The following is a 23,592-nucleotide window of genomic DNA, read 5'->3' on the forward strand; positions in this document are numbered from 1 at the left end:
TGCCAGTGCACTGATGAAGAATCACTGAGAACTCCACCTCATCTCCTGCCTGGAGCTCGAGGCCATCCTCAACTTCTTTCACATGGCAAAAGAGCTTCTTGCTATCCCCTGCTTCATAGTTAATGAAGCCAGACTGATCTTGCACATTCCACTGTGGCCCTGTGCAGGGGTTGTGATGTGGTAATCCACAGCTTGTGCATTTTGGCCCTGGTCTGGACTTTTCAAAAAGCAAATGTAGTAAAACAAAAAGTGGTCTCTTCTAGATTAAGAGACATAACCAAATGGAAAGTGTGATCCTTTATTAGCTTCTGATTCATAAAAAAAAAAAAACCTATAAAAGACATTTGGGGGGATATTTGGGGAAATAGGAAGATGGAATGGGTATTAGATAATGTGGTATATTTGATTTTTCTAGAAGTGATAATTGAGTTACATAGGATAATGTTCTTAGGAGATGCATGCAGAAGTTTAAGTTTGAAAAGTCATGATGTTGGCAGCATATTTTCAAATAAATATGTACAAGATTAGTCAATTTTTTTTGTGGTGGATGTTCATTGGTCATTTAAAACATTTTTCTATATGTGTCAATTTTTAATAAAAATGCAAAAAGTGATTGGATAAAGTGATGAATATTAATCTTTCAATCAGAATTCTCCATTTATATTCTTAGGAAGTTCCTGTTTGAGAGTTTATCCTCCAGGGATGTAATCATTGGAAATAAAGTAACTAGGTGGTATTGGTTCCCCTTTGAATGGAATGAGCATGCTCCACTTTATCTCTCATGCTATATGTAACTAAGGCATGGAGCAGCTGTCTGGGGACCCTCAAAAGTAATGATAACAGGCAGATTTGGGAAGGAAACTAGAATTTGAAACAAGATCATTGTGGCACTCCTGGGCATTCCTGTGGTGAGGACGCAGATGGCTGAGCAGGCATCTGAACCTCAGAGTTAGGAACCTTTCACTCTGGTTAGAGGATATGTGAGCCAAAAAGGGTTAGGAGAATCCCCGTTGCTTTTCTTCCCTCACTATCTTCCTGCTACTTGGACCTGGAGGTGATGTATCCATGAGGTGTGTAGCAGAGAGGAGAACCTAAACCCTTGAGTTTCTAACCTGAAGATCAGGAAGAGTGAGAGCTGGAAGGTGTCAAGGTGGTGACAAAGATAAGGAAGCTCAAGAAAGTGATCTCATAACAGTTGTTTATGCAATCTGGGGCTCTCTCCTGGTCTATACATATATAGGTCTGACCCGATAATTGTTTGGGTCTGACACTGGGCAAAGATAGATCCAAATAGCACTGAGAATACTTAGAAAACTGGACTGACATTAGAACCACAGCCCACAGGAGATGGATTGGAACTGGTGATCAAGACTTAGGCAGTTAAATTGCCTGCTGGAAAAAATACTCTAACATATTCTGGAAGAATTAAATACCCAGAGGCTCATAATATTCAAAATGTCCCAGATACAATGCAGAATCACATGCAATACATGAGTCAGGACATTTTCAACAATTCAAAGGAAAGACAACAGACACTAACCCCAAGATGACAGATGTTGGAATTGAGACAAAGACTTTAGTGTGACCATTCCAGAAATTGATGGAAATGTTAAATTTTTCAGCAGGAAAAGAGTAATTTGACTCACTTCTAATAAATAGAAATATGACAGAAGTGATGCGATGTCACTTAAGATATTTGGTTATGAAAAGACTGTGGCTTCTGCATAGGCACGTGCTCTCTTGAATCACTTGTCCTTTCAGAAACCAGTTGCCTTATCATGAGGACACAGCCTGTGGAGAGTTCCACGTAGTAAGTAACTGAAGCCAATGGCCAACAGCCAGCAACAAACTGTGCCCCTCTAGCAACCATGTGAGTGAGCTTAGAAGTGGATCCTCTCTTGCCTGAACCTTCAAATAGGACTGCAACCACAGCCAACTACTTGCCTATAACCTCATGTAAGACCCTGAGCCAGAAAGACCTAGCTAAACCACTCACTTCTGGCCTCTTAACCCCCAGAAACTCTGGGTTAGTAAATGTTTTAACTGGTTGGTTTTGGGGTAATTTGTTATGCAGCAACAGATAACTGACACAGAACTTTGGTACTTGGAGGTGGGCAGCTGCCATAATGAAAACCCAGAATATGGGAGGGGTTTTGGAACTTGGCAGTGAGTGTTAAGTAGGCATGCGCTGGTAAAAACCTCAAGTGCTTTGAAGAAACTATAGCAGCATCATGTCTGACAAAGCTGTAGACTTCTAGAAAAGTGAGGTAAGTGTTATTGGAAAACTGGAGGAAGGAAGAACTTACGTAGTGGCAGACTGAAAGTAAAACATGTGCCTAATATGATCTCACTAGAGAGATTTCCTGGCCGAGTGTTGCAGGTGCCCTCTGGCTTCTTGATTATGGTAACATATGAGGAGAGATTAAAAACTGTAGGAAAGACCATTAAACAAAAAGGATCCAGGGCTTGATGGTTTTGGACATAGTCTCAAGACAACAGGATTTGCTAAAATTAAGAAATCACTTCTCAGCAAAGATCAAATTTAGAGAACTTGGAAGACACCCTCCAATAATGAAGCTCCTTATAATATTTAATAAAAATTAATAAAAAGTTGACAAAGATGTGGAAGAATTGGAACCCTCACACACTGCTGGTGGGAGTATAAAATGGTGCAGCCTCTTTGGAAAGCAGACTGGGATTTACTTCAAAGATTAAATATAGAGTTACCATGGGACTTAGCAATTCCACTCATAAATTTATACCCAAGAGAAATGAAAACATTTATATATGTACATGAATGTTCATAGGAGCATTATTCATAATAGAAAGTGGAGACAACCCATTGTTCATCAGCTGATGAATGAGTAGGCAAAAAGCGGCATATCTGTATAATGAAACGTTGTTTGTCAATAAAAAGAAATAAAACACTGATAAATGCTACAACATGGATCAATCTTGAAAACGTGCTGAGCAAAGGAAGCCAGGAACAAAGGACCACATACCGTATGGTTCCGTTTATATGTGATTTTCAGAATAAGCAAATCTGTAGAGCCAGAAAGTAGATGATTGATCTCCAAGGGCTTTAGAGAGTTGGAGAAAATGTGGGGTGACTGCTAATGGATGTGGAGTTTCTTTTTGCAATAATGAAAATTTTCTAAAATCATGCTAATTATCACGCGACTCTGGATATACTACAAGGCTTTGGATTGTACACTTTATATGGGTGAATTGCATGGTATGTGAGTTCTATCTCAATAAAGTTTGTTGTAAACAACCTATTGCAAATGCTTATCTGTTAATACCAATCTGTAATAAAATTTTATATAGTTCATCTTTGGAAATGTTCTTTCACACTGATAGCATTGTCGGATGCTGGTATCTGTCCATAAGCATATTATTTCAATTGGGCATATCCATTGCTTGGAAGTCATTTATAGAATTTCGTTAGATTCTTTGGATCTTTGCCTTTCAGCACACTGTTACGTTGCAGATTAAGAAGGGTTGGGTGGATGCTCCTCAGTTGTACTGTTAAGTGAATTTTGAAATATGTATATTTCTTTTGCATTTGCATTAGGATCTAAAAATGCTGTTGGAACTGGAGTTTGTGCTCAGAATCCATATGTGTGGAAAATGTTTGTGAGAATGGAGATATCACTTCTTATTTTAAACTTGGACAGCATGTGAAATATATAAAGCATTTTCACATTACTTGCGATTCAAATATTAGTTGTCATTGAAATGACTTTGCAGCAGAATAAGCTTTGCACATAAGCTCTGATTTGCTTTGAAATGTTAGGTTGAATTCATTAAGAAACATCAAGTTTGCAGCAAAAGCTAGTTTCTAAAGGCATCCCGTGTTTAATGATAGTGGTTGAACAAAGTTCTTCTCATTCAGAAAAATTTCACCCTCAGCCCTGAGCTTAAAAAATTGCAGTCAAGGTGGAGCCAAGATGGCCGATGTTAGACCTAAAACCATTAAAATCCTACAAGAAAACCTAGGCAATCTATAAATCATGCTGCTATAAAGACACATGCACACATATGTTTATTGTGGCACTATTCACAATAGCAAAGAGTTGGAACCAACCCAAATGTCCAACAATGATAGACTGGATTAAGAAAATGTGGCACATATACACCATGGAATACTATGCAGCCATAAAAAATGATGAGTTCATGTCCTTTGTAGGGACATGGATGAAACTGGAAAACATCATTCTCAGTAAACTATCACAAGGACAAAAAAACCAAACACCGCATGTTCTCACTCATAGGTGGGAATTGAACAATGAGAACACATGGACAGAGGAAGGGGAACATCACACTCCGGGGACTGTTGTGGGGTAGGGGGAGGGGGGAGGGACAGCATTAGGAGATATACCTAATGCTAAATGACGAGTTAATGGGTGCAGGAAATCAACATGGCACATGGATACATATGTAACAAACCTGCACATTGTGCACATGTACCCTAAAACCTAAAGTATAATAATAAAAAGAAAAAAAAGAAAAAAAAAAGCTGGGGGCCAACAGCTAAAGTGAAGCTATGCCTCACTTTTGGGTGCTCATTTCTTGTAGTAGTTCATAATGGGTGCTCATATCTATTATAGTCCACAATGGAAGATGAGACAATGGTGCTCATGAGACTCTGCCACCTGGGTGAGCAATGATAGCTGATGATGTAAGTCACAGATATCAGATAGGCTCTGAGCAGAAAAAATTCTGAGAACCACCCCTCTACAGACACCTCCATCAAAACTTTTATAACAGAGAGCAATAACTATTCTTGTTTTTGGTCTTTTTGCCTATGGATCATGAGCTCCCTGAGATATGCTCAGTATATCTTTGTACCCAAAATTAATGAAAGTCCCTGGCTTAGATAATAACTAAATGAGTACAAGTTAATAAAAATAAACAAGTTAATGGCATTCACAGCAACCTGGATGGAACCGGAGACCATTATTCTCAGTGAAGTAACTCAGGAATGGAAAACCAAACATCGTATGTTCTCACTCATAAGTGGGCACTAAGCTATAAGGATGCAAAGGCATAAGAATGATACAGTGGACTTTGGGGACTCAGGGGGTAAGGCTGGGAAGTGGGTGAGGGATAAAAGACTACAAATTGGGTGCAGTGTATACTGTGTGGGTGATGGATGCACCCAAATCTCACATATCACCCCTAAAGAACTTATGTAACCAAATACCACCTGTTTCCCCAAAACCTATGGAAATAAACAATTATAGATAAATAAATAAATAAGTTCAGGCTAAAGGAGCAAAGATGGAGAAGTGATGATGGTTTTGAAACCATGACATATAAGCAATGTTTGAAGAGACTAGAGGATGTTGATCTTGGAGAAAAACCAAGAGAAGAAGATGTCAGCCACAATAAAATACATGAAGGACTTTAACAAAAATAAATAAATAAATAAATAAATTGAGAAGTGCTTCCTTTCCCCATTATTAACTAGAAGAGTTTATATAACAGAATTATCTACTTCATGAAGGGTAGCATTTGTCTACTAACATTCTAAGCCTGGTATTTTCTTTGTGGAAATATTTTAAATTTCAAATTTGATTATTTTTACGATTATAATTCTATCAGATTTTCTATTTATTCTTGTGTAAATTTTATTTTTCTAAGCATTTGTTCATTTTACTTATTTCCATTTTTTGGCATGAACTTGTTTATATTATTTTTTTCATTAACCTTCTAACTTCTACTCCATGAATTTGTTTATATTATTTTTTCATTAACCTTCTAATTTCTACTCTTTCAGTAGTTAAATTCTGTCCTTCTTTTTTTTTTTTTTTTTGAGATGGAGTCTCGCTCTGTCGCCCAGGCTGGAGTGCAGTTGCGCAATCTCGGCTCACTGCAAGCTCCGCCTCCCGGGTTCACGCCATTCTCCTGCCTCAGCCTCCCAAGTAGCTGGGACTACAGGCACCCGCCACCACGCCCAGCTAATTTTTTGTAGTTTTAGTAGAGACGGGGTTTCACCGTGTTAGCCAGGATGGTCTCCATCTCCTGACCCTGTGATCCGCCCACCTCAGCTTCCCAAAGTGCTGGGATTACAGGCGTGAGCCACCGTGCCTGGCCAATTCTGTTCCTTATTTCTAAAGTTTTTGTGTATGCATCTGTCTTTTATTCTTCATCAACATTACCAGAAGTTTGTAAATACTAAGTCAACTTTTGGCTTTGTTAATCCTTTCTTGATAAGTTTTTTTTATAATTAAATTCCATGCTTAATAAACTTGGCTTTTTATTTCCTTCTAATTTCTTTAGTTTTGTTCTATTATATAGCTCATTAATTAATTTTCAAACTTTTTTTTCTAATTTTTGTGTCAAGATTATAAGTACTTCCAAGCACTTCCCTGACTAAATTTCATAGTATTTTATTTTTCAGTCAACTTTCTCAGATTGAATCACAAGTTTTGCTCTATGATATTCAGTTAGGAGTATTTTCTGTTTTGTTTTAGTCATATTAAAAACTTTAGTGATATGCTTAGTTTGTTTAGGGTGTGCATATAGGCATTTAATATGAGGAATATAATTTCTCTCATAAATTTTATTTCATTACAATTACAAAAAGATAAAGAATTATGAAATAACATTTCCCTAAATTAATTACCTGTGAACACACTTTAAATGATCAATGTGATATACTTGTAAGTCTTTAATTTTTCCTATGTTTTACTTGCTTTGCTTATATTTGTTGAAATATCATTTTATACCTGCATATAACAAAAGTTGGGGAAAAATTGGGCATGCTTTTTGTTTTCGATTTCATTTTTCTTTAATAATACACTTATTTTTATTTCACAATTTTTAATTGGTATGTAATAACTGTACATATTTTGGGGCTACATGTGGTATTTTGATACCTATATATAATGTGCAATGATCAAATCAGGGAAATTAGGATATCCATCACCTCAAACACTTATCTTTTCTTTGTGTTGGAAATACTACAATTCTTCTCTTCCTATTTTGAAATGTACAACACATTATTGTTAACAATAATTTTCTTGCTGTACCATTTGAATACTAGAATTTATTCCTTCTATTTAACTGTATTTCTGTACCCTTAACCAGCTTCTCTTCATCTTCTCCCATCCACTTCCCTTCCCAGCATCTGTGGTAACCACCATTCTAATCTATACTTCCATGAGATCCACTTTTTTAGTTCTCACATATGAGTGAGAATGTGATATTTGTCTTTCTGTGCCTGGCTTATTTTACTTAACATAATGACCTCCAGTTCCATACATTTTGATGGAAATGATAAAATTTTGTTCTTTTTTATGGCTGAATAATATCCCATTGTGTATATATGCCATATTTTCTTTACCTGTTCATCCATTAGGTTAGGTTGATTCTGTATCTTGGCTATTATGAATAGTGTTGCAATAAACATGGGCATGCTGATATCTCTTCCCTATAGATATTTCCTTTCTTTTGGATATGTATCAGCAGTGGGATTGCTGGAGCATATGGTAGTTCCATTTTTAGTTTTTTGAGGAAACTTCATACCGTTTTCCATAATGGCTGTACTACTTTACATTCCTACCAACAGTATACGAGCATTCGCCTCTTTCTGCATCTTCACTAGAATTTTTTTTTCTGTCTTCTTGATAACATTCTAACTGGAATGAGATGATACCTCATGTGCTTTTGGTTTGCATTTCCCTGATGATTAGTGACGTTGAACATTTTTTCGTATACCTGTTGGCCATTTGTATGTCTTTTGAGAAATTTCTATTCAGGTCTTTCATCCATTTTTAAAATTTAATTTAATTTAATTTGTCCCTCATCTTCTTTGTGATGGTATTTTTCCATCATTAAGTCAGATTATTTGTTTCTTTTTTATTGAGTTGTTTGTATTTTTTATTATTCTTGTTATTAATCCTTTGTCTGATGGATAGTTTGCAAATATTTTCTCCCATTCTGTAGGTCTCTTCACTTTATTAATTATTTCTTTTGCTGTGCAGAAGTTTTTTAGATTGATGTAATCCCATTTTTGTTTTGGTTGCCTATGGTTTTTTTTATTTTTTATTGTTTTTTGAGACAGAGTCTCACTCTGTTGCCCAGGCTGGAGTGCAGTGGTGCAATCTCGGCTCACTGCCACCTCTCCCTCCCAGGTTTAAGCAACTCTCCTTCCTCAACCTCCCAAGTAGCTGGGATTACAGGCACCCACAACATCCGGCTAATTTTTGTATTTTTAGTAGAGACAGGGTTTCACCATGTTGGCCAGGCCGGTCTCAAACTCCTGACCTCAAGAGATCCCCCACCTTGGCCTCCCAAAGTGCTGGGATTCTAGGCGTGAGCCACCATGCTCAGCCAGTTGCCTATGATGTTGAAGTCTTACCCAAAAAATCTTTGCCCAGACCAATGTCCTGTAATGCTTTCTCAGTGTTTTGTTTTAGTTGTTCCATAGTTTTAGGTTTTATGTTTAAATCTTTAATCCATTTTGAGTTGATTTTTGTATATGGTGAAATATGAGGATCTAGTTTTATTCTTCTATGTGTGGATATCCAGTTTTCCCAGCACCATTTATTAAAGAGACTGTCCTTTCCACAATGTGTGTTCTTGGCTTCTTTACTGAAAAGCAGTTGGCTGTAGACGTGTGGATTTATTTCTGGGTTCTCTATTCTGTTCCACTGGTCTATGTATCTGTTTTTATGTCAGTACCATGCCAGTACCATGCTGTTTTGTTTACTATTGCTTTGTAGTATAATTTGAAATCAGCTAGTGTGATGCCTCCAGCTTTGTTCTTCTTGCTCAGGATTGTCTTAGCTATTCAGGGTCTTTTGTGGTTCCATATAAATTTTAGGATTTCTTTTTTTGTTTCTGTGGAGAATGTACTTGGTATTTTGATAGGGACTATATCTGTGATTGCTTTGAGTAGTATAGACATTTTAACAATGTTAATTCTTCCAATCTATGAGCATGAAATATCTTTCCATTTTTTCACGTCCTCTTTGGTTTCTTTCATCAGTGTTTTATAGTTTTTCTTGTAGAGCTCTGTCACTTGTTTGGTTAAATTTATTCCTAGGTATTTTATTTTTTGTAGCCATTGTAAGTGGGATTGCTTTCTTGATTTTTTTTTTTTTTCAGATTGCTGTAGCATATATAAACACTACTGATGTTTGTATGTTAATTTTGTACCCTGCAACTTTACTGAGTTCTTACGTAAGTTCCAAGAGGTTTTGGTGGAGTCTTCAGGTTTTTTAAAATATAAAACCACGTCATCTGTAAACAAGGGTAATTTGACTCCTTCCTTTCTAATTTGGATGCCCTGTATTTCTTTCTCTTGCCTAATTCCTCTGGCTATAATTTCCAGTACTATATTGAATAAAAATGGTGAAAGTGGGCATCCTTGTCTTATTCCATATCTTAGTGGAAAGGATTTCAGTTTTTCCCCTGTGTGGCTTACAGAAAACATCTTATAGATATAACAAGTTATTTTAAATAGATACCAACTTATCTCTGATCATACAAAAAGGAAAGAAACAAAAAACCTTGTACACATTAACTCTCTTCCCCCACTTTGAATTTTTGATGTCACAATTTGCATTTTATATTGCCTATCTCTTAATGAATTGTAGTTATTATTTTAAATAGTTTTGTCTTTTAGTCTTCTTAGTAAATATATAAGTAGTTTACATATCACGATTATTACGTTAGTGTAACAATCATGTTAGTGTCCTTTTCTTTTGGTTTGAAGAATCCCTTTAGCATTTTTTTTATAGGTCCAATCTAGTAGCAATCAATTGCCCCAGCTTTTGTTTGTCTGGGAAAGTCTTTATTGCTCCTTCATTTCTGAAAGATAGCTTTTCTGGGTATAGAATCCTTGCTTGGCAGATTTTTTTCCCCCTTCAGACTGGAAATATATCTTCCTACTCCATCATGGCCTGTAAAGTTTCTACTGCAAAGTCTTCTGCTAGGAATATTTGATCTCTCTTACATGTTATTTGCTTCTTTTCTCTAGCTACTTTTAGAATCCCCTCTCTATGTTGGACCTTTGAGAGTTTGATTATATGTCTTGGAGTATTCTTATTTGGGTTGAATCTGATTGCTAACCTTTGGTCTTCCTGTACCTGGATATTTGTATCTTTCTCCAGGTTTGGAAAGTTTTCTATTATTATTTCTTTAAATAAGCTTTCTACCTATTTTTCTTCCTCATTTCCCTCTTTAAGTCCAATAATCTGAATATTTGCTGGTTTGATGTTGTCTTATAAATCCCCTAAGCTTTCTTTATTCCTTTTCATTATGCTTTATTTCTCTCTTCTATGTATTTTCAAATAGTCTGTCTTTGAGCTCACTGATTTTTTCCTGTGTTTGATCAATTCTGCTGTTGATGTTCTCTATTGAATTTTTCATAGTATTTTTCAACTCCAGGATTTCACTTTTTTTTTTTCTTTTTTGAGATGGATTCTTGCTCTGTTGCCCAGGCTGGAGTCCGATGGCATGATCTTGGTTCATTGCAACCTGCACCTCCTGAGTTGAAGTGATTTTCCTGCCTCTGCTGCCTGAGTAGCTGGGATTATAGGTGTGCATCACCATGCCTGGCTAATATTCATGTATTTAGTAGAGACAGAGTTTCACCATGTTATCCAGGCTAGTCTCGAACTCCTGACCTCAAGTGATCCACCAGCCTTGGCCTCCCAAAGTGCTGGGATTTCAGGCGTGAGCCACCGTGCCTGGCTGATTTCACATTTAAAAAATTTTTTCGTTTTAATCTTTCTGTTAAATTTTCTGGTACATTTCTGAATTAATCCTATATGTTTTCCTAGTTTGTTGAGCTATTTAGAACAGCCATTTGGAATTTTTTTTTTTTTTTTTTTTTTTTTGAGACAAGAGTCTCACCTCTGTCACCCAGGCTGGAGTGCATGGAGTATAGTGTGGCTATCTCAGCTCACTGCAGCCTCCGCTTCCTGGGTTCAAATGATTCTCCTGCCTCAGCCTCCCGAGTAGCTGGGACTACAGACATGCACCACCACACCAGGCCAATTTTTGTATTTTTAGTAGAGATGGGGTTTTACCATGTTGGCCAGTATGGTCTTGATCTCCTGACCTCGTGATCTGCCACCTTGGCCTCCCACAGTACTGGGGTTACAGGTGTGAGCCACCGTGCCCGGCCTGGAATTCTTTATCTGAGACATTATACATCTCCATCACTTTGGTCTGCCTCTGGCACCTTGTTTTCTCTGTTTGCTTAGGTCATATTTCCTTGAATGTTTTTGAGCTTGTGGATGTGCAACAATGTCTGTGCATTTAGGGACTGAAGATTTATTTTAGTCTTCACAGTCTGGCCTCATTTGTGCCTGCCTTTCTTCAGAGGGCCTTCCAGGGATTCTAAGCCCACTGACTATTGAGTTCCCTGAGCCTGTGACCACTGTACCCATCTCAGCACTGGAAGATGCTCTATGCCCAGGCTTGCTGTGAGTCTCATGAGGACTTTGAGGTTAATGAAGTTTTGTGTCCCAGATGGACCTCGCTGTGAGTCTCATGAGGACTTTGAGGTTAATGAAGTTTTGTGTCCCAGATGGACCTGGGGAAGACCCAAGTAATGGATATACTGGGACTGTGTGGGAATGCTAGCCAGGGACCTGAGTCTAGAAGACTGTACTGTAGGCTCAGATGGGTGCACCTCCTAGCAGGTCTTTGCACAGGTGGAATGGGTTCCTTACTGCAGCAAGAGGAGCTGGAGTTGAGACTGGGTCCCCTCGGAATCTGCTGTGGGACAGAGGCTTCCGGAGAGCCCATTATGTTGGCCCAGATAGGTGAGCATCTCCCGGCAGATCTTGGTACAGATGAGATAGTTCTCTGATTGCAGTGGGAGGGGCTGGAGCTGAGACTGGTTCCCCTCAGGATCTGTTGTGGGATAAGGTTGGCAAGCCTGTCAGGAAGGCTCAGACTCCTGGGATTGAGGTATGACTGAGTCTCCCTCTGGGTCCTTGTGTGAGCAACTCCGAGCTAGGACCTACATGGGAGTGATGGGGACTGGAGCTGAGCCACAAGGCAACTTTGAGGTTTACTTCTAAGATGGAGGTGACCAGGCAGATGCCTTTCCACCAAGGCACTAGTGTACACAATTCCTTCTGGATCCTTTAACAGATGGTTTTGGTTGCAGGTTCTAAGTCAAACAGTGTGGTAACCAAAGCCCCTTGGGGGACTGGGCCATTTCTGGGCTTGAACCCAGGAACAAGATTGGTGGATCAGCCAACTGGTGTTAGTCTGCACTCTCAGAATAATCCTCCAAGATCTTGGGCTCCACCAAGATTTCACAAACTGCTATCTGAATCCTGAGGCAGAGAGACTTTTGATTGTGGATAGGTGCAGAATTCTTGTTGTTGTGGGGAGATAGGAGCAGGTTACCTTCTATTCTGCCATCTTGGTGACCAGAATTTTCTAATTTTCAATGTTTTTTTGACCTATGATTTATTTAGAGGTATGATTTTTAAATTTCAAATATGTATTTTAGCTAAATTTTTAAATATTGATTTCTAATTTAATTATGTAAAGTTACATTAAGTAAAAAATCATTTCAATTTATTATTATTCTTTAATTGTCCAATATGTTGTCAGTTGTCATAAATATTTCATATGTGGTTGAAAAGAATGTGAGTTGTTCAATTGTTGGAGGCTCAGAGATATAAGTGTTTTCCTTAGATCAAGCTTGTTTGTTGTATTATTCAAATTATATATTATTATTTTTTCTGCTGAGCTGTCAATTACTGAGATACATGTTAAACTTTTTCCCTAGGATGGAGGCTTTGTCAATTTCTCCTTGATGCTATGACAACTTTTGATACATTAACCAGGTTAATTGAACTTTGATATCTTTATAATATTTATTTCATGACCCTTGTCTATCCAGTAATGTTTTTTTTGCCTGAAAATCAAAAGCCCTGTATATGCAGAATTATGGTGATATATATTAGAAACACTGTAGTTTAAATTGCTTTAGAAATAAGGAAGAAACTGCCACATTTGGGAACTTTGCTAGGAATTTAAATGCCTATTCTCTTTCACCACTAAAACTTTGTGTTACGGGTTTGTCACACATTATTGGAAATGGCACTTAGTCTAATTCCAATTGTTAAAAATAGACAATTTTATATTAAAAGTTGAAATATAGGTTCCAGAAATTTCTGATTTGATAATTCAGGCCAAATATCCTGCTGAAAATAGCTAAAAAGGCAAAAGGCTGAGCAAGAAAAAAAAAAAAAAAACTCTTGAAAGCATCAAATAGCTGGAAGGTGAGTTGGAAATTCTCAGCCAACATCAGGGAGGGGATTGGAATTCAGAGAGGCAAGCCATAGCCACTAGAAAACTTAAACAACCATATGAACCAACTTGACCTAACTGACACTGCCAGAACACTTCAGCCAACAACAGCAGACTACGCATTATTTTCAACACATACAAACCATATACCAGGCCATTTACAAAGTCTCAATACATTTAAAAGGATTGAAATAACACAAAGTGTGGCTTTTCTGGCCACAATGATATTAAATCAAAAACAGGAATAGAACAGACCCAGGCGCAGTGGCTCACGCCTGTAATCCCAGCACTTTGGGAGGCTGAGGCAGGTGACTCACTTGAGGTCAGGCATTCGAGACCAGCCTGGCTAACATGGTGAAACCCTGTCTCTACTAAAAATATAAAAACTAGCTGGGTGTGGTGGCACACACCTGTAATCCCAACTACTTGGGAGGCTAAGGCAGGAGAATCGCTTGAGCCTGGGAGGCAGAGGTTGCAATAAGCTGAGACTGCACCACTGCACTCCAGCTTGGGCAACAGAGTGAGACTCTGTCAAAAAAAAAAAAAAAAGAAAAGAAAAGAAAAAAAATTGGGACATACCCAAGTATTTTGAAAATTAAAAACAATTTTTAAATAATCCACGAGTAGAAGAGCAAACTAACCCAAAGCAAGGAGAAGAATACATTAAGGATTCAAATGAAAATCAGTACAGTAGAAAATAGAAAAACAGGAGAGAAAAATCAGTGAAACAAAAAGTTGCTTCTTTGAAAAGACCAACAAGATTGAAAAACCTTTAGCTAAGGTAAGAAAAAAGGTAAAAAAAACACAAATGCATAAATAATGAGCGAATATGGGGATGTCATTACTGACCCTACAACAGTTGAAAGGATTATAAGGGAATACCAGGAATAATTGTATGGCAACAAATTAGACAATTCAGATGAAATGGAAATTTCAAGAAAGACACAAACTACCAAAAGTGATTCAAGAAGAAGAAACATAAAATCTTAATAGATTTATAATAAGCAAAAAAGAAAAAAACAAAACAAAACTGAATTCATAATATAAAATCTGGCCACAAAGAAAAGCTTGGGCCAGAGGTGTTCACTGGTGGTCTATCAAACATTTAAGACAGAGGTAATATCAATTCGTCACAAACTCTTCCAGTAGAAGGAATAGGAAGGACCACTTCCTAGTTTGTTCTTTGAGGCCAGTATTACCCTGAAACCAAAGCCAAAGACATCATGAGAAAACTACAGAATATAGGTACAAATGCCCTCAACAAAAGATTAGCAAAACAACTTTAGGAACAGAGAAAAAGAATTATATACCATGACCAAGTGGGATGTATCTGTGGAATGCAAGGTTGATTTAACATCTGAAAATCAATTAATATAATAGACAATATTAATAGGATAAAGGACAAAATTTATGTGATTATCTCAGTAGATACAAAAAAGATATTCAATAAAATCCAATACCCATTCATGATAAAAAAAAAAAAACCTCTCAATAAATTAAGAATAGAAGGCACCTTCCTCAATCTAATAAAGTGCATCTATAAGAAGCTTACAGCTAACATCACACTTAATGGTGAAACACTGGATGCTTTTCCTATAAGATGAGGAATAAGGCAAGCATGTTTGCTCTTGCCATTTCTAGTCAGCATTGTAGGGAAGTTCTAGCCAGTCCAATAATAAAAAAGAAGGCAGTCCAGATTGAAAAAGGATAGATAAAACTGTATTTATTCACAAATATGAAGAAAATACCAGGACAGGCACGGTGGTTCACGCCAGTGGTACCAGCATTTCGGGAAGCCAAGGTAGATGGATCGCTTGAGTCCAGGAGTTTGAGACCAACCTGGGCAACGTAGCAAAACCCTGTGTCTACAAAAACAAAACAAAACCAAAATAGCCAGGCATGGTGGCATGCATCTGTAGTCCCAACTACTTGGGAGGCTGAAGAGGGAGGATTGCTTGTGTCCAGGAGGTCGAGGCTGCAGTGAGCTGTGATTATGCCACTGCATTTCAGCCTATGCAACAGAGTGAGACCTGTCTCAAAAAGAAAAGAAAATACTGAGGAATCCATAAAAAAAAAAAACAGCTTCTAGAACTAATAAACATGTTGAGAACATTTGAGGACCCAGGATTAAGACACAAAAAGCAACTGTACTTCGCTATACTAGCAATGAACAATATGAAAATGAAATTAATAAAACTAGTCCATCAAAGAGAATAAAATGCTTAGGAATAAACTTAACAAAAATGTGTAAGACGTGTATGTTGAAAACTACAAAACACTGCCTGAGAGATATTACAGAAAATCTAAATAAATCGAAAGACATTTCATGTTCATAGACTGAAAGACACAATATTGTTAGGTATCAGTTGTTCCCTGACTGATCTAATAAATTCAGTGTGACTTTTCTCACATGCCAATAGGCCTTCTTGCAGAATTGACAAGATGACTTAAATACTGACGTGGAAGTGCAAAAGACTCCGAAGAGGCAAAACAATTTTGAAAAATAACGAAGTTAAAGGACTTCATACTCCCTGATTTCAAAGCTTACTAAAAGTTATAGTAATCGAGATAGTTGTGACACTAATGCAAGGAAAGATGTAGATCAATGGAACAGAACTGATAAAAAAAAATTCATTTGTGATCACTCGATTTTTATCAACATACCAAGGAAATTTTATAGGGAAAAGACAGCCTTTTCAACAAATGATGTTTGTTTTCAAGAAATTATGCAACAAAATGACAATCGGATATCTACATGCAAAAAGATGAATTTAGCCCTTCATGTCACACCACACATAAAAATTAAATCAAAATGGACTATTGGCCTAAACATAAGAGCTAAAACTGTTACACTTTTAGAAAAAAAAAAGGAAGTCTTCACGGCCTTCAGCAATTTCGTGGGGAAATTTCAACACACGGCGCTACCATGTTTGGACATCAAGATGCAAAAAGATCAACGTGTATCCAAACTTCACTTTATATACAAAAATTAACCCAAAATATAGACAGAAATGTAAAACCTAGGAACATAAAACTTCCAGAACAAAACACAGAAGAAAATCTTTGTGACCTTAGGTTGAGCGAAGATTTCTTACATACAATATGAAACACACAGTCCATAATAGAACAAATTGATAAACTGAACTCTAGTAAAATTAAAAACTTCTGCTTTTCAGAAGACACTGTTAGGAGAATAAGAAGAGAATAAGAATACAAGCCACGAACTGGGAGAAAATATTTGCAAAGCATATTTTTGGTAAATTACTCATAATATATAAAGAACTCTCCAAACTAAATAAGAAAATAAAAAACCTAATAAAAATTTGGCAAGGTTTCACAGATGCCTCACCATATATGCACATATACATGACAAATAAGGGCATGAAAAGATGTCATCAACTGGTAAATAAACAAAGTAAATATATCTGTACAATGGACTACTACTCAGTAATAAAAGGGGATGAACTATTGATGTACTCAATAACACGTATGAATCTAAAAAATTATGCCGACTGAAAGCAGAGAGTAGATACTGTTTAATTTCATTTTATGAAACTCAAATGAGAGACCAGTAGCTGCCTTGAGATAGGAGTGAAGGGGAGATTACAAAGGAGCAGAAAGGAATTTTGGGGGCGATGGATAGGTTCTCTGCCTTTTTTTTTTTTTTTTTGAGACACAGTCTTGCTCTGTCGTCCAGGCTGGAGTGCAGTGGTGCGAGCTCAGCTCAACCCTCCCGGGTTCAAGCAGTCCTCCCTGCCTCAGCCTCCCGAGTAGCTGGGATTACAGGCACGTGCCACCACACCCGGCTAATGTTTGTATTTTTAGTAGAGATGAGGTTTCACCATGTTGGCCAAGCTGGTCTCGAACGCCTGGCCTCAAGTGATCCACCTGCCTCGGCCTCCCAAAGGGCTGGGATTACAGGCATGAGCCACCGTGCCTGGCTGGTTCCCTGTCTTGATTGTTATGATGGTTTCCCACTTGTATACATATTTCAAAATTTGTCAATGTATACACCCAAATATGTGCAGTTTATTAGATGTCAATTATACCCCAAAACTATTTTTAAAAATTGGGTATGCATTTTATGTATGTTTGGTTATTTCCTTCTTCTATAAATTATTCTTTATTCATTCACAATGAAATAAAAACAGTACGTGGCTTCAAAACTAACAGAAGGTTAAAATGGAATGGGCAAAAAAGCAGCCAATCCAAAGAAAGGTAGGAAAGAAGCGGAGAAAGAACAGAGAGCACAGAAGGCAGCCAGAGGGTGCTGGCTGCAGGGATGGCATTAGATATAATGAACTAAATGGTCCAATTAAAGGATTAAAATGTTAAGCTATATTAAAACTGATATGTCTACAAAGCTCAAATAGAGCACATAGAATACAGAAAATTTGAAAGTAAAGGAGAAGTTATATCATGCACCCTTTAACTGAAAGCAAGCTGATGTAGCTATACTGGACTAACAATGGGGGAAATTAGCAAGACAAGTTATTTCTGGGAATAAAGTCAGTCAATTCATTAAGATAAAAGGATGATGTCACCAAGAAGATAACAATTAGAAATGTGTGTGTTCTAAATGTGGTTTCAAAATAGTAAAAAGCTCGTTCTTTAAAAGAAGGGTAAAAAGGGGCCAGGTGCTGTGGCTCACGCCTGTAATCTGTGCACTTTGGGAGGCCAAGGCGGGCGGATCACCTGAGGTCAGGAGTTCAAGACCAGCCTGGCCAACATGGCGAAACCCTGTCTCTACTAAAAATACAAAAATTAGCTGGGCATGATGGCGGGCACCTGTAATCCCAGCTACTCGGGAGGCTGAGGCAGGAGAATCCCTTGACCCAGGAGAAAGAGGTTGCAGTGAGCTGAGCGTGTGATAGGCACTCTAGCCTGGGCAACAGAGCAAGACTCGGTCTCAAAAATAAATAAATAAATAAATAAATAAATAAATAAATAAATAAAATAAATAAATAAATAAATAAAAATTAAAGAAGGGTAAAATGGACAAAACTGCAATTGAAATGGGAGAAATAGTAAAATCCATGATCAGTGGGAGCTACTGAAACAACTTTCTGGCTGGGCGCAGTGGCTGACGCCTGTAATCCCAGTCCTTTGGGAGGCCAAGGCAGGCAGAGCACCTGAGGTCAGGAGTTCAAGACCAGCCTGGCCAACATGGCAAAAACCCGTCTCTACTGAAAATACAAAAGTTAGCTGAGCATGGTGGCGGGTGCCTGTAATCCAAGCTACTCATGAAGCTGAGGCAGGAGAATCACTTGAACCCGGGAGGTGGAGGGTTGCAGTGAGCCAAGATTGCGCCATTGTACTCCAGCCTGGCAGACAAGAGCGAAACTCCCTCCAGTAAAACAAACACCACCACCAACAAAAAAACCCAAAAACCCCAACTTTCTGTCAAACTGATAGAACAAGGAGACAACAAAATCAAGATACAAAATATTTCAATAACAAATTAACAAATTTGACATCATAGGTATGTATAGATACCATCCCCAACAACCACCAATTCCACGTTCTTTTAGAAGGCATGGGAATACTTACAAAAATTGGGACAGAAGAAATCTCCTCTGCCTTCCTACCTCTGCTTCTCCCTATACCTGCTGATAGCAGCAAGGTCCAGAGATAAGGGAGTTTTCTTTAGAAGTGGAACATGAAGGCCGGGCGCGGTGGCTCACACCTGTAATCCCAGCACTTTGGGAGGCCGAGATGGGCAGATCACGAGGTCAGGAGATCGAGACCATCCTGGCTAACACAATGAAACTCCGTCTCTACTAAAAATACAAAAAATTAGCTGGACGTGGTGGCGGGTGCCTGCAGTCCCAGCTACTCAGGAGGTTGAGGCAGGAGAATGGCGTGAGCCCGGGAGGCGGAGCTTGCAGTGAGCAGAGATCGCACCACTGCACTCCAGCCTGGGTGACAGAGCAAGACTCCATCTCCAAAAAAAAAAAAAAAAAGTGGAACGCGAAGTATTAAGTTGGGTGACCAAATTTAACAAATAACAACACAGGATTCTCAGTTAAATTTGCATTTCAGAGAAACAAAAAATAATTTCTTAGTATAAATATGTCCCATTTTCATGCTAAAAAAAGTGTGTGTGTTGTTTCTCTGAAATTCAAATTTAACTGTGCATCTAGAATTTTTTCTGGAAGCCCTAATCATAGGAGAGAAGGGATTGTCATCTGGAGAGTCTTCATCTCTTCCCTGAACTAAAGGTTTGGTTGGGGCCCTTGGCTCAGTCATGTGACTTGGAGAGCCGACCCGTGGGGAGCGAGGAGAGGGAACCTTTCTTCGGGGTGCCTTCTACCCTTTGCATGGTTCTCCCTTGAGCAGCCATGGCTCAATGCTCCCCGGCGCCCTGACCTCTCGGCCTTGTGAAGGCAGCACCTCCTTCCATTCCACCCATGTTCCAGCCAGGCACGGGCACAAGTGTAATGAAGACAACAACAAACGCAGGCATGATTTGCAAAAACACAGACATTTTAACTTTAATAAGTTATAAAAGTAAGGAGTCAAATTTTACATTACAGAACAAAGATGTATTGATTGCTGTATCGGTAAGCCAGAATTTTGGGATTTGAGTTCAGCACCTTGATTCAGTATAGTGGCTACCTGTCATACAGGAGGGAGTAGAATCATAAAATGCTTCATCTGCTAAGATGTTGCTATTGAGCACCATTTATATACTCAAACAGAAAAACCTTAAAATACAAATGAAAGGCTTATACATGAAATTCCATGGGTTTTCCAAAAGGAGTAAATCAGAGAGCTGGGTTCCACAAATCTAACACGAGTCTGCCCACTACGGAGAAGTGACTCAGGGACACTGTTGCAGATTTTCTAGTGCAGCGGAAGGTCTGAGTCTCATCATGCAGTTAGAAACTCAGCTAGAAGACATCTGTCTCCTCTGGGCGCCAGGAGCCCCTCAGATGCAGAAGAAGCTGGCTTTCGAAGATCAGGACTGTTACTAAGCCGGTTCTCCAAGTGGTCCCCAGCTCAGAGGAGATTGCGTCACTTCTCAGAGCCTGGTGAACGTTGGCATTCCTTGGACAGAGAGACTTTTGAGGACCATCCGGCTCTAGAGGACTCTTTTGATATATGGCTCAAGGATTGAGGATGGCACAGAGGGTCATGGCCGTCAGTCCCAGAGGGCACCTTGCTCCCTTCAGCAGAAGACAGGTGCCCAGGGAATGTCCCAGCTGGGCCACTTCCCAAAGGCTTCCAGCCTCAAGCCAGGAAGCCCTGCTCTGCTGAGATCTTAGAATGGAGTGTTCCCATCCAGAGGCCCCTAGACTGGGTAAACCAAGTCATACTCTCTGCCTAGCGTTAGTCCTGAACTTCCTCCACATCCTAGGACAGACCCAAGTAAGAACTGCCCAGTTCTTCAGCCTGCGAATAGCACCAGCTGTCCTGGGTTCAACCAACAATGGAAAGCCTCGGGCTCCATTTCCTAATTACAGAGGCAGGATTGCACACACGCTCTAAACCACATCTTAAGGACGGGGTACTATGAGAGACACTCCGAAAGGTTTTCTCCAGTTTGATTCTCCAGGAGACACGGGGACAGTGCGCAGCACGTGTGGGGTGCGGTGGCAGAGGGCGGGAGGCTAGCCATCACCCAGGTGGAGACTGCAGCATCAGCCCAGATTCCGTTCTTGCTGGTTCCTACGTCGTCATTTTGTCCCTTGGATCATACAGACCCACCCACACATGTGCAGCCTCAGACAAACATACTTAGCACCTCAAAACTCAGTAGAAGGTAGCCACTATGCTATTATCCTGAGCCTCATCCATATAACAGGGAAATCAACATGAACAAGTTCTCGAAGAGTGAGGATTGGTGAGAGTACACAGCCTCTAGAATTTTCTTAAACAGGAAAAGCTTAAGAATTATGTGTCAGGCTAAGCCCAGCTAAGGAGCTGATGTGCCCCTGGGTCTTGTAATCCCAGAAAGTTTAAGCTTCACGTTCACAAAATATCAATGCGGTGAGAGGTAAAAACGAGCCACTCTTCTCCCATCCGCCCCCACTCCCTCCTATTTCTCTCTTACTCGCATGTTGCTCACAATGCACCATTCTCTGGAAAACAGGAGCTATTAAAGTTTTTAGGAGCAAAAGATAAGGTAGGCTCTCCCCATCTCCCACCCCGTGCCCCCATCAGAGGCCACGTTTTACGGGTCACTGCTGGGTTCTGGAGCTTCTGAGAGACCGAGGCGAGGTGGGGCACGGCCGGACAGGGAAAGCCCATCCCTAGCAAGCAAGCAAAGCCCACAAAGCCCAGAATCCCAGAAGCCTTAGGCTTGGCCATAGGGAGATTCCAGGCCCTTGAACCGCTCACTGAATCTTCCCAGCAGAGCACATGCCTCTCTCATCTTTCTCAGGTTCTTGGGGAGGGAAGAGGCTCTCTGGGGAGCCCTGGAGCCGAGGTGGCCAGGGAGGAATGCAGGAGCTCCTCCCCCGAGCCTGGAAGGCAGCCGGCAAGGCCAGGGTTAGTGGCCAGGGGAGAGGCCTGGGAGAGCACCCCACTGTTTTCTTGGCATGGACCCTGTTTAGACCTATCCTTACGTCCCATCATAGGATTCTCATTACTTTCGCAGGTGAAGAGGACAGCTGCACAGCTCAGACTCGGTCGAGACATCCAGATGAAGTACAACATGAGCACCAAGTAGGTCAGCAGGCCTTTAGTTCTTAACTAGCAAGGCTGCATCAGGCCAAGTGGAGGCCGCCTTAAAATACTCTGAGTTGACCTTTAAAGATTGAGTTTTTTCATGCAAAAATCTAGACTTCTTCCGAAAAAGGACACTGGCTGACAAGGCCGGGGATAGTGGAGCAGAGACGAAGAGAGACACAGATTTCACAGTGGCAGTAACAGCCAGAGCCAACAATCAGCTCCAGGTAGGTGTGGCTGTCAGGGTGGCCACGGTCCCCAGCGGGCCACTGCACTCACCCTGGTCGGCTGCCTGGCCCTGGAAGACGATTGAGTTCATCACCTCCACTTCATTGTACTCATCTTGGCAACTGGTCAGTTTTGCAGTAAATCACCATTTCTCCTCAGAGTCGCACAGGCTGTGTCTGGGGATCGGTAGGGAATGCCATGCATTACCACCAAGGAAAGGAAGATTCCCAGTCACTGCTTAGCAACTTGGGGCCTATTTTCATTCTCTCAGAGTGATCCCTCTTGCCCTGCCCTCACTGATGGAGGCCGTAGAGCCTCTATATTCCTCTCCACTCCACACCTGACACCACCGCAGGATTTGGTCGCTCCTGGGCTGGGAAGCACACGTGCTAACCTAGTTACCACACGCTCACGCCTATCTTTCTTACATCATTCCCCCTCTTTGTTTTCTCAAAACCTTTTGGAATCGGGAATTCTGACTTCATCTCCATGACACAGGATTTGCTATCCCATGGAATATCTCTATAAGCAAGAAAAAAATGCTAGTGATGCTATCTTTCCATTTTATTAGAACTTTCCGAGCATCTCTTTCTTCCGCATCTCATCAATGAGCTCTTGGATTCTTTGGTTTCTGGTCTTTTCGTATGGGCTCGGTCGTCGAGGGATTAGGTTGGGTGGCTGGACTTCATCTTCCAGACCATGGATTTTGTAGGGTTCATCTACAGCATTGGTTTCTGGGTGATGCTCTGTGGCATTGGTGCTGGAGGCATTGAGAGGGACCTCCAGGGGGGTGCTCGGTGATGGCTGCACCTCCATGGCTAGAGTGGGCACTGGGAGGGTGGGCATGAACACGTCAATGTCGTTGTGCTTCCCAGGCGGTGGCTCTATCCTGCCCTCCACGTTGGTGAGGTTGTTGTGCAGGTTACAGGACTTGCAGCACAGCTTGTTGTAGCCTGGGATGGAGCAATAGCGGGACAAGACTTCCATCCTACAGAATATTGACTTGTCGCCTTGGCAGTGGCCCTCTGAAAAAGAAAAGTGGGACAAATAACCAAAGGACAAGATAAGGGGAACTTTGTTCCCCCACAGGGCGCAGCTTGCTGGAGAAGGCATATGGAAGAGCCCAGAGACAGCATAGAGGCAAGTGAGCCCAGGCGGAAGGTCTGTGTGGGTTCAGTGTCAGGGCACCCCCAGTGCAGGCAGCGTCCAGGGACCCCTGCCCGGAAGTGCTGACACACAAGCTGTGAGCAAGGCTTCCCTCTTCCAGGCTGCAGCTGAACCTGGATGTTTCAGTATCTCTTAAAGTTTGAGAAAGAAATGAGGCCCGTTTGGTCTTACAGAGTGATTCCAAACTCATCTTAAAGAATAGGATTTTATCACATCTTCACATTTGACATC

The 23,592-nt window shown here is 40.2% G+C and overlaps 1 protein-coding gene across 1 annotated transcript in view; it reads left to right on the top strand.

The window, feature by feature from the left end:
- LOC116471935 (zinc finger protein 28 homolog) overlaps positions 1-21,959 on the top strand; it is a 93,733-nt gene extending 71,774 nt beyond the window's left edge. Inside the window, exon 9 of the mRNA XM_058440388.1 lies at positions 21,896-21,959. Coding sequence (XP_058296371.1) covers positions 21,896-21,899 — 4 coding nt within the window. The 3' untranslated portion in view covers positions 21,900-21,959. The remainder of the gene's footprint in view (positions 1-21,895) is intronic.
- Positions 21,960-23,592: the final 1,633 nt, after the last annotated feature.

The sequence above is a fragment of the Hylobates moloch genome, unplaced genomic scaffold (genome assembly GCF_009828535.3).
Source record: "Hylobates moloch isolate HMO894 unplaced genomic scaffold, HMol_V3 SCAFFOLD_6, whole genome shotgun sequence".
Taxonomy (NCBI): domain Eukaryota; kingdom Metazoa; phylum Chordata; class Mammalia; order Primates; family Hylobatidae; genus Hylobates; species Hylobates moloch.